The following is a 15,954-nucleotide window of genomic DNA, read 5'->3' on the forward strand; positions in this document are numbered from 1 at the left end:
TACACTGTTTCCTTATCTTTCTTATGTTAGGTTATTGATTAATAATGATTGACCCCTATCATTCCCCCATTTGGACATCAGAGCCACCATTATCTCCTGGTTCTGTCACCCATAGGTGCCGGGTTCCCAGGTAGGAATGGTGCACTCTATGTCCATCAAGATATGAAGACATAATATCAAATATTGCAAGTCAATCAAGTTTACAATACAGTAATCTTAGATTTATCAACATCAATATCGTCATTGTCATATTAGACACTTAAAGGGGTGTATTTTTGGGTATGTCTCGAAGAGTCTCTACAGGAGTGGGGACAGATAATAGACAAGTCCGCAAAATGTCCTCTCCACTCCTGAGGTTGGGCATACACGTGTGGGAAATATTTGCCCATCCAGTCCATCGCTTCTCCATGTGGATCGTTCGTAGTGGTGTTTCCCAATAAGAAGATAGTCCAATAAGACAAATGCAAAAGTCAAAATCAAAATGTCCATTACCTCCCCCACCCAAACAACGCCGGGATCCCACCCATCACTTTTCCTCTGGCTCGGGAACTTTCTTGCATTGGGAGGCATGTATCCACTTTTACAGAAGTAGGCGTTGACAACAGAACTTGGTATGGTCGTCAAACCTTGGGTCCAAGGCCTTTACTACGTGTCTTTTTGCGACCACCCAATCTCCAGGTGGCAAGAAATGAGTCCCCTCTAGGTTGTCAGGGTCTGGAATTGGGGAAAACACTAGATCGGGTGTTATTTTCAGTTTACGACATAGCTCTTGTACATATTCAATAACCTTATCACACCCCTGCTGTAGGGCCTGTGGATGGTACAGGCCTAATCTTGGCATAGAGCCAAACACTTCTTTTAACTTAAGCATATCATTTTAGTTCTTTCAACTTTGTTAAACTCTGCAGGTGGTATGGAGTGTAAAACGCTTGTTCCACCCCAAGGCTGACATCACCTTTCGCATCACTTAACCTGTAAATTGTGTACCTCTGTCACTCTCAATTGTCTCTAGTACCCCAAATCTACATACAAGTTCTGACACAAGTTTAGCCACTGTACATTGTGCGGTGGCTTTGAACAGGTCCACACACACAAGGACGTACTCATACCTGCCTGATTTGGGAAGCTGGATGTAATCGATTTGTAATCTCTGAATAGGATACAGTGGTCTGGGTGTGCACTTCACATGCCTTCACATATGCCTTTGCCAACCTGTCGAACCCTGGAGCATACCATACCTTGTCCATAACAGAAACCATGGCATTCCGAGAGGCATGCACTTTCCCGTGAGCTAGGACGGCGAGGTGGGTGTAGGCAGCCGCTGGTACATCATCTACGTCCCGTAGGACGCCAAATCCCAAATCAACAAGAGTGGTGGGACCAAGATCCAACTTACAGCACAAGGGGTCTTGCGTCCTGTCCTAGGAGAGCTGCAGCCTTGGCTGCCCTATCCCCTTGTTCTCTGGTGACTGCCCCTGCGTGTGTGCTTTAACCTTTATTATGGCCACTTGTCCTGGCAACATGATAGCTTAATGGGCTTGCCTTGTGCCGTGAGAAAGCTCCTGGACCGCCAGATGGGTCCATAATCGTGTGCAGTACCAAAGGCGTACCTGGAATCAGTGTAGATATTAGTAGTGGTATATTTTTCAATCGTACAGGCCTCATTTCCTGCGCTGACATGTGTGGCGGCAGTGGTTTTTGTACAAGCATCTCATTCAGTGTGACTACTTCAAAACCTGTTACAAACCTTCCTTCGTCATTCAGGTATCTAGATCCATCCACAAACATTTCAAGGTGGGGGTTTAGGAGGGGTTTGTCAGTGACATGTGCGAACCCAGCTGTCACAATCATGCTGGTGTTCTGCGTCAAAGGCCTCCTCTTCATCATCAGTCAGAGAATTTGCAAAAAGCTGGTCCTCTGTACTTACTCCCCCATTTGAATCAGTGTCACCTAATGGCAATAAGGTGGCCGGATTCAAAGTGGTGCAACGTTGAAATGAGACATTGGATGAAGAGTGTACTGCAAGTTCCATTTTGATCTGTCTAGCACGGGACAGATGTCTATGGCTTACCTGTGTCAGGATACCATGTATGTCATGTGGGGTGTAGATCACCATGGTGTGATCTAGGACAACGTCAGAACTTTTGTCCATTAGTGCCTGAACTGCTAGAACCGCTCGGACGCAGGATGGAGACCCTCTAGCCACCGCGTCAAGATGGGCACTGTAGTATGCTACAGGTCGCTTTTTGTGTCAGTACAGCGGTGGCGTGTCCCTCCATCTCAGTGACGTACATTTGGAAAGGGTTGTCATAGTCTGGCAGCCCCAGTGCAACCGGTTACCTGTACTTTCAGCTGATAGAAGGCTGACTCGGCCTGCGGGGTCAGGGCAAATGGCCGTGAACCCAAACAGTCGTACAGAGGCTGCATGGTCATGGAGGCAGAGCGTCCATTGCCAATAGTATGAAACCAGTCCCAAGAAGGTACGCAACTGGGCATGGGAGGTGGGAAGTTACATGTCACTTACCACCTTCGTGCGTTCCGGCGTCAGGTGCTTAGTACCTGGACCTAGGCAGTGGCCCAGGAACACTACGTGAGACTTGCAGAACTGAAGTTTCTCTTTGCTGGCTTTTCAGCCATTCTACTCTGATGGAGGAAACACAAAAGGCTTAGTGATGCATTGAGGTAACTGTCAGCAGTACATAAAAGTAAATTAAAAACAAATCATCAACATATTACAAGAGGGCGGTGCCCTCGGGAATTGGCCAGGCGTCTAATACCAGTTTCATGAATCTGGTGAACTGGTATTGGGCTATACTGTGCCCCTTGTGGCAGCACTATCCAACAGTACTGCTTTCCTCTGAAATTAAATACAAACAAATACAGACAGTCTGTCGAGGTCCGTCTGACTGGTAGCCCAAAGGCTCGAAGGAACGACACTAAGAACTTGTTTCTCTGCGTGCGTAAAAGTGAAGACAGGTAGAGGTGTCGCTAGGTCTGCTGCCATCCGACCGAAGGTCGGGTGACTTTCAGACCTGGGGTGTATACGAGCCTCACCGGACGAGTGAAGTTCGATACAAGATCCCAAGGATCCCATCATTTCGGTTCCCAATATGCTTTCAGGACTTTCCAGCACAAGGAAGCGCATGAGGCATCGTGACCCTTTAAACATTACCTCTAGTGGTTCAGTTTCTGCCAGCTGAATCGGCACTCCTGAAACCCCTTGCACCAATTACTGCTAGACAATCAGGCTGGTATTCTATTTAAAATAGATCAGAACCTTGTAGCAAAAAAAAAAAATTAAAAATTAAAAATTTAGAAATTGCTGACCTGCAATACCTGGATCACCTATGTCAGATATCCAGTTCCTTGTGCTAAGCAATGACTCAGGAATTGGAGTTTGTCTTGGAGGTGGCTTACTATTTGTCAGGACCTGCGGAAAGCTGAGTTTCTGCAGTAGCTATCAAGACAAATACATGAGCCGGATCTACCAAGAGAGCAGTTAGTTTACAAAACCTCCTCTGAACTGTCACTTGAGGTCTCAACCCGTACCGATCCATCCGGTGAAAATTTGATGGATGCAGATAAGGCTTGTAAGATATTAGTACAAATAACAGACATGAATTACAACAAGGCAGAATAATCCACAAACATCTATCCACATTAAAATATGATATTCTTTAAGCAAATTCATTATTAATCTGATCCTGCCTGCAATGTCTCATCAAATTTAAGAAGAAAAAAAATTTCCTAACTGCCCAAGCTCCTCACCCCCTCCTTTTGTAGACAAAAGAAGGATGAAACATTACCTACTTTTACATTATCTAGCTCCACTCCTTCGATGCTGGTCGTTTGCATGTCTCTCCTACAGAACATTCTTTCAGAGACAGTGCAGTACTAACAGCATTTAGCAGTGATATAGACGTCCAACCAATCACAGAACTGACATTTACACAAAAAGCAAAAAAAAATATATATATATATATATCTTAAAATCCCTATGTTCTCTATTTTTAAGACCGTATAATTCACATAATTCATTACAAGTTTCTTATTTCATCAGCGTCTTTCTTCCTTTCTATGACACTGAATTTTATCTCTATGAAACAATAGCTAAGATATTAATAAGCAACTAAAACATTCAGACTTCAAACAGCATTAATTATTAGTAATTACTAGACGTATACTTCTCTCCTAGGCTTGTCTGTGTTGAGGGTGGAAGAACACCTCTTCCTATTGTTCTTCCCTCCCATCTCCTTACATCACCTAGCTCCACCCCCTGTGGTCTGGCTCAGCGTTTGGTCTTTCTTGCCTCATTTAGTTTCTAGCCACCGGACAGTATATACCATATAACACAATCTAACTCTCATACGGGCCCTTCATTAATACACGAATTCACACTCACTGGGGTTTTTAATTCACTCATACACAGACTGATAAGTATCTCATGTGAAGTAGAAACTGGGATTGTATTTACTGTACATAGAACTTCCCATATTGAACAAAGTATATATATATATTTAATATAATACAACATAGGGGCTTTTTCTTGTGCAGCCAAATATAACCAATTCTCAATTCACATTTCTTTGCAAAGACAAGTAGGCCCTCTAGTCTACAGAGAAACTTCTCCAGACAGATAGCAAAGCTGTATAACAGGTTCCACTGCCTGTGACCATCTTCTATTGTGTGTAAATAACCTGGGCTGACTATTTAAGATTAACCCAGAATGTAATACACTTGCCCCCACCTTACAAAACTGCAAATTCACACTCACTAAGGGGGTTTTATTCATTCCTATACGGACTGATAATATGTGAAGTAGAAATTGGGATTGTATTTACTGTACACCAGACTTCCAATAATGAGCGAATTATGTATAGATAAGAAAAACTCTTAGTACCGCGGTTTTTACACAATTTGCTCAGAATAGGCTACCCAATGACAAACACAATACAACTTATGCCCATTTCTACCCACATACTGATATTCACCACACTGCGACCACTCAGCGGCCAATATATTATAGGGGGCTTTATTCCACCCTGGCATAATTAACAATTCATCGGACACTTCTTTGTTCTTAGCTACCGACATTTTCGTACTATTGCGGATTTTCTTAAAAGGCGACATTTTCACACTGTGCCAGATTATCACAAGAAATTCTTCAACTATCAGTTTATCAAAATTTTCCTTTAGAACAAACTAGTGTATTACTCTCTGCGTAATCCTGTTCACAGCGCTATTAATATATATTGCTGCAAGGAGCAAGACTTAGTTCAAATTACGCTTTATAGAGAGTAAGACACTATAAAAGGTTCATACTGTAGTTGATTGGGACCCTAATAAGTGGGATGGGGACCAATATTCATTTGCCAATTTCTTTAGCTATCTTTCACACCTTATCCTCTTTACCAGCAGTATGGACAATGGCTGGCGGCTTATGTACACCAAGAGGCTTATTGTTTTGTATTCTTTCACACACATAAAACAATTGTGTTTCACTATTTTCTGTGCAGTCTTTTACTATTTCTCTAGCTGATTTCCATATAGGCATACTACTTGCCCTGTACGTTTCTCATATTGTCTGTTCCTTTATCTAAACCGGCGTCTCTGATATCTTTCATATGCTTTTTCCCGTACTATTGCCAGAACCCATAGTTAAAGGTTCCCGCTTTTCTAAGTCCTATCTGTCTATATATTTTATACGTTTGTCTGCATACGTCTCCCCCTTCCCTTTCTCTTATGGACTTACCTCTTGATTTACCACTGTAACACAGCATTGAGGATGCATACGGCTTTCCTCAGATAAATCTGGCGGTCCCTTCTGCCAAGTCCGAAACTGGCAGGATAACTATTTATTTTATTTCCCACTATTCATCACTAAGTAAACAGGACCTGATATCACCTAGTAAACTAAGGACCCCTGGTCCCTGGTCCTGGAATAGTTTTACGGACTCCTTAAGGGGGGTTTAGGGGACTTCTGGTGATATTATAACAGACTCAGTAAAAGCAAATTATGGCTAACATGACACAGACAATCAACATACAGATTTCAACAATTACTACAGGCAACATGGCAATATACACACAAGGGTTCTTCCATCTAGCACGGTTACTAAGAACACCGTAAATAACAGGCAGAAGCGTCCTATATAACATACAGCAACTCACCCCCTGTCGACACGAGACTTGAAGTCAGGAGAGCCCAGAGCTTGAGTGGTAAGTCAAGAGCTTACCGTATACCGGTGTTTTGTAGATCTGGGGTCCCGTGGCCTCTCGTCCGGCTGGTCGGCAGGTAGTGTAGTCAGGTATCGGCCGTAGGTAAGGAGTTAGCTTCTGCCCCACTTGTCGGGCGCCAAATAAACTGTGGGGGGTCTGGAACGCAGACCGAAATGCGAATGTTGCCTGTATCCAAATTAAGAGGAAATATTATATAGAGTACTCATAGAGAACCATAATAAATCACTATACATAAGACCGTCTAGTGATCAGAATGAATTCTGTTTATTGTTGTACATTGCTAGTTTATATGCAAGTTGTAAAGAAGGCGTTTCCAAATGTTACCTGATGCCTGGTTACAAAGTACTTTTGGCAACTGTAAATCAACAAGCTTTTCTAAACAAAAGGTATCAACAAAACTGTTTGACGTAGACATAGAAACAGTTACAGTGTGATACTCTTGGCTGTCTACTTTTGTTATTTCTCGTTTGACTAGAAGTGTAATCTTCAAAGTTCATCAGCAATTTGCACATCAAAAGAGGGGACATTGTTTCTAGTTTTCACATAGACAAAACTGGTTCGGCCACCTACTCGGGAGTCAGCACAAAGTTGGTATTCAGTAAGATAACTGAATAAAATCTAATTAATCATACATTTAGTATTTTAAAATCAATATTCAAATAAACGCTTGAATATACCTTTTTACATATGATTCTGTATCCAAATTCTACTAGCAACTTCCGGAATGTTTTACATATAATACATAACATTATATAACCAAATAACTAATGTCACATTCATTACACTGTTTCCTTATCTTTCTTATGTTAGGTTATTGATTAATAATGATTGACCCCTATCAAAAGGAAGTAAAAAATCTGCAATATTCTATGCGAGTGCGATGCGTTTTGCAAGTACATGAGATGTACATTGCGGTACATGAGATTTTCATGCGTGTTTCGATAGGAAAATCTAAAAATCACATTAAATTGACATGTACATGCAAGTGCAATGCGATTCTTAAACTCACCCATAGGAAATAATGGGTAAGTGTTCTGCGGATTCACAGAAAAATAGGAAGTTCTGCAATTTTTGTATCTCACAGCTTCACTATGAGAGAGAAATCGTACATGTAAATAGATCCATTTCAAATACTGGGATCTATTTTCATGTGAGCTTTGGGCATCTTGAAAAGCACAACACTCATCGTCCATGTAAATGCACCCTAAGGGCTCCTGTACACGAGCATACGCATAGGTACGCTTGCGAGAGGATGATGTGATTGCACTGTGAATGCAGCTCTATCACGTGTTCTCGCGAGCGTTTCCGCGCAGCTTACTGTACTTTTTGCGATGCAAGGCACGCTGCCAGGTTTTGAATCAACTCAACAGCCTAATTAGTCCCCGGTGTTAACAATTAACACCGCAAAATCCCACAGTCACGTGCAGAATGTCATGCACACGGGGTGCCCCCATAGACTCCTACTGAGCTTATGGTGCACAAATGCACACAAAAATAGAGCATGCTGCATATTTTTTCCTGTGACGGAAATGTGGGCACAAAAACGCTTAATTTGAGGGAACCCATTCAAATCAATGGATTCTATTGTCAGCTGTTTGCATGAGTGATTTTTGCGCACTCTAAAATGCATGCAAAGTCGCCGTATGCAGGAGCCCTAACTGAAATCTCTCTCTTGTTCTGAAAATTTACTGCAATGTATCAGTGCAGGTGCCTTGCATCAGTCTACATCTAGGTTGATTGGCCGATATTGGATAGTCTAGCCTGGATTATAACAAACACTGTCCTGTCTTCATCATATCCTGTTGAAGCCTCATTCACATCAGCTCCGGACGTCCTGTGTGAAATCTCTGTCGCTAAAAGAAAAAACTTTGACGAAAGTTTTTCTGTCGCTAAAAGAAAAAAAAATGACGGAAGCAGAGGCGTAACTTGAAGCTTCTGGGCCCCAATGCAAAATCTGTAACAGGGCCCCCAACTATAATGCTTTATTCATAGTACTGGGCTTCCTATATGGAGAAGAGAGGCCTTATGGGCCTGAAACCCCTAGTGCTAATGTGAACGAGCCCTGCTAGGACTCCTGCGCATTGCTCTGCCATATGGAAGATGCATGGCTTCCTACTGGTGCTGCCTTGCAGGCTGTGATGAAGGTCATATATACAGATATTCTTCCCTAGAAGCAATTATGGCAATACTGGGCGAGAATTTCATATAAAGTTTCTTGACACCATATTGATTAAGCCTTTAAGAGCCGGCATCCCAATAATGAAAAATCTCAGACAATGGAGGGTCACGAACGTCTCTGAACTGCTTTAGCATATGATTGTTTGATGGATGTTTTCGCTGCACCCATCGCTGTAGCACAAACCCCTGTTTTTGAGTGATAGCAGGCTGGCACCTCATCATCATGACGGGTACAGTCTGATAAGCAATCACACAATAATGAAGCCCCCTCCCTTACAGTTCCTATGTATCCCCGAGGGGCAGATTCGCAGCTCTCACTGCTGATTGTCATGTGGGTCACGAGTCTTCTTCTTCTCCACTTTTCCTTCCCACACGGCTGATTGCACAGGACAGGGGGATTAATCAGACAGCGTCAGAGTGTAATCTTTGCAGCCTCCCTCCAATACTAATTCGTTTATCAAAGGACGAAGTATAGGGCAGCAAGGAGCAAAACCGCGGCTTAAAAACAATCAGAGAATCGGTGACCGGCCATCCATAGAAATACATGGTACAACATATCTAAGAAAAGCTTAAGTAGCTTCAGTGCAGTACCATCTAAGAACGATGCATATAAATATAGCATTAAGGCAGATCTGGAACCTAGATGCAATTCATTAAGTCACAAAGTTCAAGCATCTGTTCATGCCCATGTAATATTGTGCCCGTAGCATGGACAGGGCCCATATTGTACCTCCATGTGCCTCTGATTTTATTAAAATTTATGGGTTTCCATGCACAAAATGGCAAGATATACAACATATACCAAAGCTGTGTACATTGACCCAGTCCCTATGGATCTCTATTATGAACTAATAGACACTCCATATGCCTCCTTTAGGAGCATCGATGTGGCACTGTATTCTCCCCTAGAGGCACAAACCTGTAGGCAAACCAGATGCTTCTTTTCGGAGCATCTGTGAGGCACTATAATCTCTCCTAGAGGCACAGACATGTAAGCACACTATGCACTCACTCCATGAGGCATCATATTCCCCCTAGAGGCACATACCTGTAAGCACACTATGTACTCACTCCATGAGGCATCGTATTCTTCCCTAGAGGCACAGACCTGTAAGCACACTATGTACTCACTCCATGAGGCATCGTATTCTTCCCTAGAGGCACAGACCTGTAAGCACACTATGTACTCACTCCACAAGGCATCATATTCTCCCCTAGAGGCACAGACTTGTAAACACACTGTGTACCAACGTACTCCATGAGGCATCATATTCCCCCTAGAGGCACAGACCTGTAAGCACACTATGTACTCACTCCATGAGGCATCGTATTCTTCCCTAGAGGCACAGACCTGTAAGCGCACTATGTACTCACTCCATGAGGCATCGTATTCTCCCCTAGAGGCACAGACCTGTAGGCAAACCAGATGCTTCTTTTAGGAGCATCTGTGAGGCACTATAATTTCTCCTAGAGGCACAGACCTGTAAGCACACTATGTACTCACTCCACGAGGCATCATATTCTCCCCTACAGGCACAGACCTGTAAACACACTGTGTACCAACGTACTTCATGAGGCATCGTATTCTTCCCTAGAGGCACAGACCTGTAAGCACACTATGTACTAACTTACTCCATGAGGCATCATATTACCCCTAGAGGCACAGACCTGTAAGCACACTGTGTACCAACGTACTTCATGAGGCATTGTATTCTTCCCTAGAGTCACAGACCTGTAAGCACACAATGTACTAACTTACTCCATGAGGCATCATATTCTCCCCTAGAGGCACAGACCTGTAAGCACACTGTGTACCAAATTACTCCATGAGGAATCATATTCTCTCCTAGCGGCACAGACTGTAGGCACTACTGGTGCCTTGTTTAGGAGCCTCTATTAGATACTGTACCTTTCCCTTGGTGGCACAGACCTCTAGGCTAACCATGTGTCAAATTAAGGAACCTTCATGGGAAATTGTATTCTTCCCTAGAGGCACAGACCTATATGCACTCCATATACCAACTTACTCCATGAGGCATTGTATTTTCCCCTAGAGGCGGGTGCCTCCATTAAGATCCTCCATGAGGCACTGTACTCTTCCCTAGAAGCACAGACCTGTCGGCACACCATGTACCAGCTTATTCCATGAGGCACAGACCTGTAAGCGCACCATGTACCAACTTACTCCATTGTATTTTCCCCCAGAGGCACAGATCTGTAAGCACTACGGGTGCCTCCTTTGAGAACCTCCATGAGGCACTGTTCTCTTCCCTAGAGTCACAGACCCGTAGATTCATCATGTGCCAACTTACATTTTGAGGTATCATATTCTTCCCTAAAGGCACAGACCTGTAGGCGCACCATGAACTGACTGAAGAAACCCCCATAAACCACTGTATTTTTCTTTAGGGGCACAGACTCATAGGCACTCCAAGGGCCTCTGTTTGGCACTATTTCTTCTCCTACAAACATGTAGTGAGAATATAGTGTCCTACACAGGTAATAGGGTATGCCTATTGGCCTGTAACATAGACTTGTAGATGGCTGTGTGTGCGACTGTACATTTGGCTTTGCCCTAATTCTAAGTGAGTATTTTGACTTTCTGTATTGTACAGTAGCAGGGTAGTGACAAACCAGATGAGCACCAGGATACACCATGAAGTGTGAATTTACACAACTCGTGCAACTGTTCATTACTGACACCATTCAGTCACAGGGGAAAGTTCTATGTCAGCAGTTGTCATTGCCCTTCTTTGCTTGGCACGTAGGATGCCAGCGCCATATGCTGTACATAGCTCACAGGCACGTGTTCCTGTCCAGCGATTGAAACATTGACTGCTGTTGAGTCTCCTCTTTCCCCTGTTGTCCTTTTCTGTCATAGGCTTCTTTGAAAACTGGTGACATCCAATATGGCCACCATTGCAGCTTTCCTCCCTGTTTTGATGCATCACCACACAAATTTGCTACTTAAGAGACTGGGAAAGAGCGTGATGAGCTGTAATTCCCAACATTGCTGTTTTTCATATATATATATATATGTGTGTGTGTGTGTGTGTGTGTGTGTGTGTGTGTAGAAATACTCTTTCTTGTAATCCAACCCTTCTGTTTCAGGTGGTCTACTTCACAGCTCTCTTTCCATACGTGGTTCTGATTGTCCTCTTGGCTCATGGGGTCACTCTGCCCGGGGCACTGGATGGCATTGTCTACTATCTAAAACCCAACTGGTCTAAGCTTGCTGAAGCTCAGGTGAGAAACAAGAGGCTCCAGAGAGCAATATACACAGGTTGTCTATTGAGTATTGACCATTTACTTCTACATGCCTTGCATGCATAGAGGAAAAGGGGCCCCATAAGAAAGATCAAAGCGGGCCCCTGATCATGCTCCCATGTCTTGTCATCCAGGGCTGAAAGATCTGGTCTGGTGTTTTGTACTGACTAGTATTTTTATAAGGACATTGTAGTTGGAATTCCCATTTAAAGGGATTTACCTCTACAGACATTTATCCTCTATCTACAGGATAGGGGATAAATGTCTGATCGCTGAGGTTTGGCTGCTGGGACTCCTAGCGATCCCAAGAATGGTGCACCCAAAGCCTCATGCGAATGTAACAGCAGTCAGGCTTAGGAAGGGTATAGTTGTTCCTTAGGGAGAGCACCTAGAAGGTGTGCGAGGAGACTTAAAAGGCCATCAATGCTCCTCTGGGAAATATGCAAATGGAAAGATCGAACAATGCCTCTACATTGCCACCTGTTGGAAGGCAGCATTCCTGCAAGTCAATGTTAGACCTTTAACAAGTCTTGTAATGATTATTGGGAATTATGAGTCAAAGCCAGAGTCTTCTCCAGATGGAAAAATTCACTATTTGCAGACAGACAGTTTCAGTGTTGCTGGCTTGGCTAGTGAGAGGCCTATGGACATGGGTCAGGAAGGGCTATTGTTTCTCCCTGAAACAGTCTGTTTGTACATACTGATCTTCTCCTCTTGTGACTCATATTCCCAGTCATTGTTGCAAGGCTTGTTAAAAAGTCTGACATTGACTTGCAGGAATGCTGCCTTCCAATTGGTGGGGCTGTAGAAACATTGTTCCATCTATCCACTTGTAGCGGCAGTGCGCATGCTTAGCCGCTACTCCATTCCCTTCTGTGAGACAGGTGGAGATCGATGCACTCAGCATTATCCCTCCATCCCATAGAAGTGAACGAGACTCCGGTCACACGTGCACTGCCATCCAATTCACATTTTGCTGCACCACTCTCAGTATCACTGAAGTTCCTGGCATTTGGTCCCCCAGCGACTAGATGTTCATCCCCTATCCTTTGAATAGGGAATATATGTCTTTAGTGGTAAAACCACTTTGATGGCAGGTGTGCAATTTCCTGTTAAAGGGGCTATCCCAAGATGCACTTTCTTTGTCTAATCATAGCATAGAAAATAAAAGTCTGATCAGTGGGGGGGTAATTAAAGTCTGATTCTGGGAAGGAAGGTCCCATGTTCCCCTTTTCTCATTATTGTGGGGTTGCTTCTCCCACCTGCAGTGCGCAGCAGCTGCTCCATTCATTTCAATAGGGCTGAAAGAAATAGCCGGTGCTTACATAGTAACATAGTATGCTAGCCTGAAAAAAAACAAATGTCCATCCAGTTCAGCCTGTTTCTGCCCCCCCCCCCCCCCCCCATCCAGAGCAAGGCAAAAAAAAAACCCTAATGAGGCAGAAGCCAATTTGCCCCACCCTGGGGAAAAAAGTTCCTTTCTAACTCCATAATGGCAGTCAGAATAATACCTGGATCAACATTCTTCAGAGAAGGTTCCCTCCAGACTCTATGTCCGGCAGTCGGTAGATCCCCCTATCAACAACCCTTCTGACTATTTAATGTCTATATCCTGTAATGTCATAGTGCTCTAAGAAGACGTCTAGTCCCCTCTTAAACTCTTCTATCTATTTTGCCATCACCACGTCCTCAGGCAGAGAGTACCATAGTCTTACTGCTCTTACAGTAAAGAACCCCCTTCTGTGTTGGTGATGAACCCTGTATTCAGCTATCTCCCACACACCCATTAAAAATAAATGGAGTGACACTATGCATGCATGACCATAGCTGCAGTTGATCTCCTCCTCACTGCGGGTGGTGCAGCACACCCGCAGTGAGGAGAATGGGGAAAATGGGACCCCCATTTCTGGGATTGGTGGGGGTCTCATCAGTGAGATCCCCACCAATCAATCTTTTACCACCTATCCTATAGATAAATGATAATGGTACAACCCATTTAAGGATAGAACTTTTGCGCAAGATGCTTTTAATTATTTTTTTTCTTATTTGCTTCCATTACATTTCTCGCCTTTTTCTCGTACTTGTTGGATGCCATCTGTATTGGCATTGCCTCTGAGTCAGAGAACGTCCAGTTTTAGAGATAGGGCAATAGCCCAAGACCTTAGGAGATCTTGAGGATCAGACACTATGTATACTCTATGGTGATATTATTAGGGCATTCAAAGACTAAATTTGCTAGTTTCCCTGGACCTCATTTTCTGTTAAACAGATTCTGTGTCTGAGAATGGGGAGATGGCTCACCTAAAGTGGGGCTCTACTGTAACTTCAGAGAAATCCTGTGTACTGTACCTTGTGTGCGCTGCACCTCCTACCGCAGGCTCATGTCTGATCCAATTTATGCAGATTCACTGCAGACTCGGTGTCTTTTCCCTCCAGGTATGGATTGATGCTGGAACACAGATCTTCTTCTCCTACGCTATCGGTTTGGGGGCATTAACAGCTCTGGGCAGCTACAACAGATTTCACAATAACTGCTACAGGTGAGCTTTCCTGGAAATATGGAAGAAACATCACATTCAGTGTTTTCTTATGTACAATATCTTATGTGACATGTCCCGATTCACCAGCCACATAAATGTCTCATTGTGTGCTGCATTGCCTTAGTGAGTCATGACACAGCGACCTTTATAGACACATCCCTTGTACATGCTGACAGACCTCGTTGTGGTTGAGCTGTCGTCCCTTAAGTAAGAGCCTTGAAGGGTAAAGCAGCGAAGCTTGCGTATGTGTATGTTTATATTATTCCAGAGGGTTCAACTGCCGTCCTAAGAAAGAATTTAGTAATATAATACTGCCCCTGCTGTACAAGACCATAATTACTATAATACTGCTTCCTTTGTACAAGAATATAACCTATTATAATACTGCCCCCTATGAACAAGAATAAAACTACTATAATACTGCCCCCTATGAACAAGAATAAAACTACCTTAATACTGCCCCTATGAACAAGAATAAAACTACTATAATACTGCCCCCTATGAACCAGAACAAAACAACCATAATACTGCCCCCTATGTACAAGAGTATAGCAACTCTAATACTGCTCCTTATGTACAAGAATATAACTATTATAATACTGCCCTTACGTACAAGAATATAACTACTATAATACTGTTCCATGTGTACAACGGTATGAAAACTATAATACTGCCCCCTATGTACAAGAATACAATAACTATAATACTGTTCCATGTGTACAACGGTATGAAAACTATAATACTGCCCCCTATGTACAAGAATACAATAACTATAATACTGGTCCCCATGTACAAGAATATAACTGCTATAACATTGACACCTATGTACAAGAATATAACTATTATAATACTGCTCCCTATGTACAAGAATGTAACTACTATAATACTGTCCCCTATGTACAAGAATATAACTACTATAATACTGCCCCCTATGTACAAGAATATAACTATTATAATACTGCGTCCAATGTACAAGAATATAACTACTATAATACTGTCTCCTATGTACAAGAATATGACTACTATAATACTGCCCCCTGTGTACAAGAATATAACTACTATAATACTGCTCCTATGTACAAGAATATAACTACTATAATACTGCTCCCTATGTACAAGAATATAACTACTATAATACTGTTCCATGTGTACAATGGTATGAAAACTATAATATTGCCCCCTATGTACAAGACTGCAATAACTATAATACTGGTCCCCATGTACAAGAATATAACTGCTATAACACTGCCACCTATATACAAGAATATAACTGCTATAATTATGCCCCCTATGTACACAAATATAACTACTATAATACTGTTCCATATGTACAGCAGCATGAAAACTATAATACTGCCACCTATGTACAAGAATATAATAACTATAATACTGGTCCCCATGTATAAGAATATAACTGCTATAATACTGCCACCTATGTAAAAGAATATAACTACCATAATACTGCCCCCTATGTAGACGAATATAACTACTATAACACTCCCCCTATGTAAAAGAATATAACTACTATAATACTGCTCCTATGTACAAGAATATAGCTACTATAATTCTGTTCCCTACGTGCAAGTATATAACTACTATAATACTGCTCCCTATGTACAAGAATATAAGTACTATAATACTGCTGCCTATGTACAAGAATATAGCTACTATAATACTGCTGCCTATGTACAAGAATATAACTATTATAATACTGCCCCTTATGTACAAG

General features: G+C 42.6%; 1 protein-coding gene across 1 annotated transcript in view; it reads left to right on the plus strand.

The window, feature by feature from the left end:
* LOC136621337 (sodium- and chloride-dependent creatine transporter 1-like) overlaps window positions 1-15,954 on the plus strand; it is a 91,955-nt gene that overhangs the window by 47,205 nt on the left and 28,796 nt on the right. The window contains exons 6-7 of the mRNA XM_066596782.1: window positions 11,530-11,664; window positions 14,122-14,225. Coding sequence (XP_066452879.1) covers window positions 11,530-11,664; window positions 14,122-14,225 — 239 coding nt within the window. The remainder of the gene's footprint in view (window positions 1-11,529; window positions 11,665-14,121; window positions 14,226-15,954) is intronic.

Source organism: Eleutherodactylus coqui, chromosome 3, assembly GCF_035609145.1.
Source record: "Eleutherodactylus coqui strain aEleCoq1 chromosome 3, aEleCoq1.hap1, whole genome shotgun sequence".
In the NCBI taxonomy this organism is placed as follows: domain Eukaryota; kingdom Metazoa; phylum Chordata; class Amphibia; order Anura; family Eleutherodactylidae; genus Eleutherodactylus; species Eleutherodactylus coqui.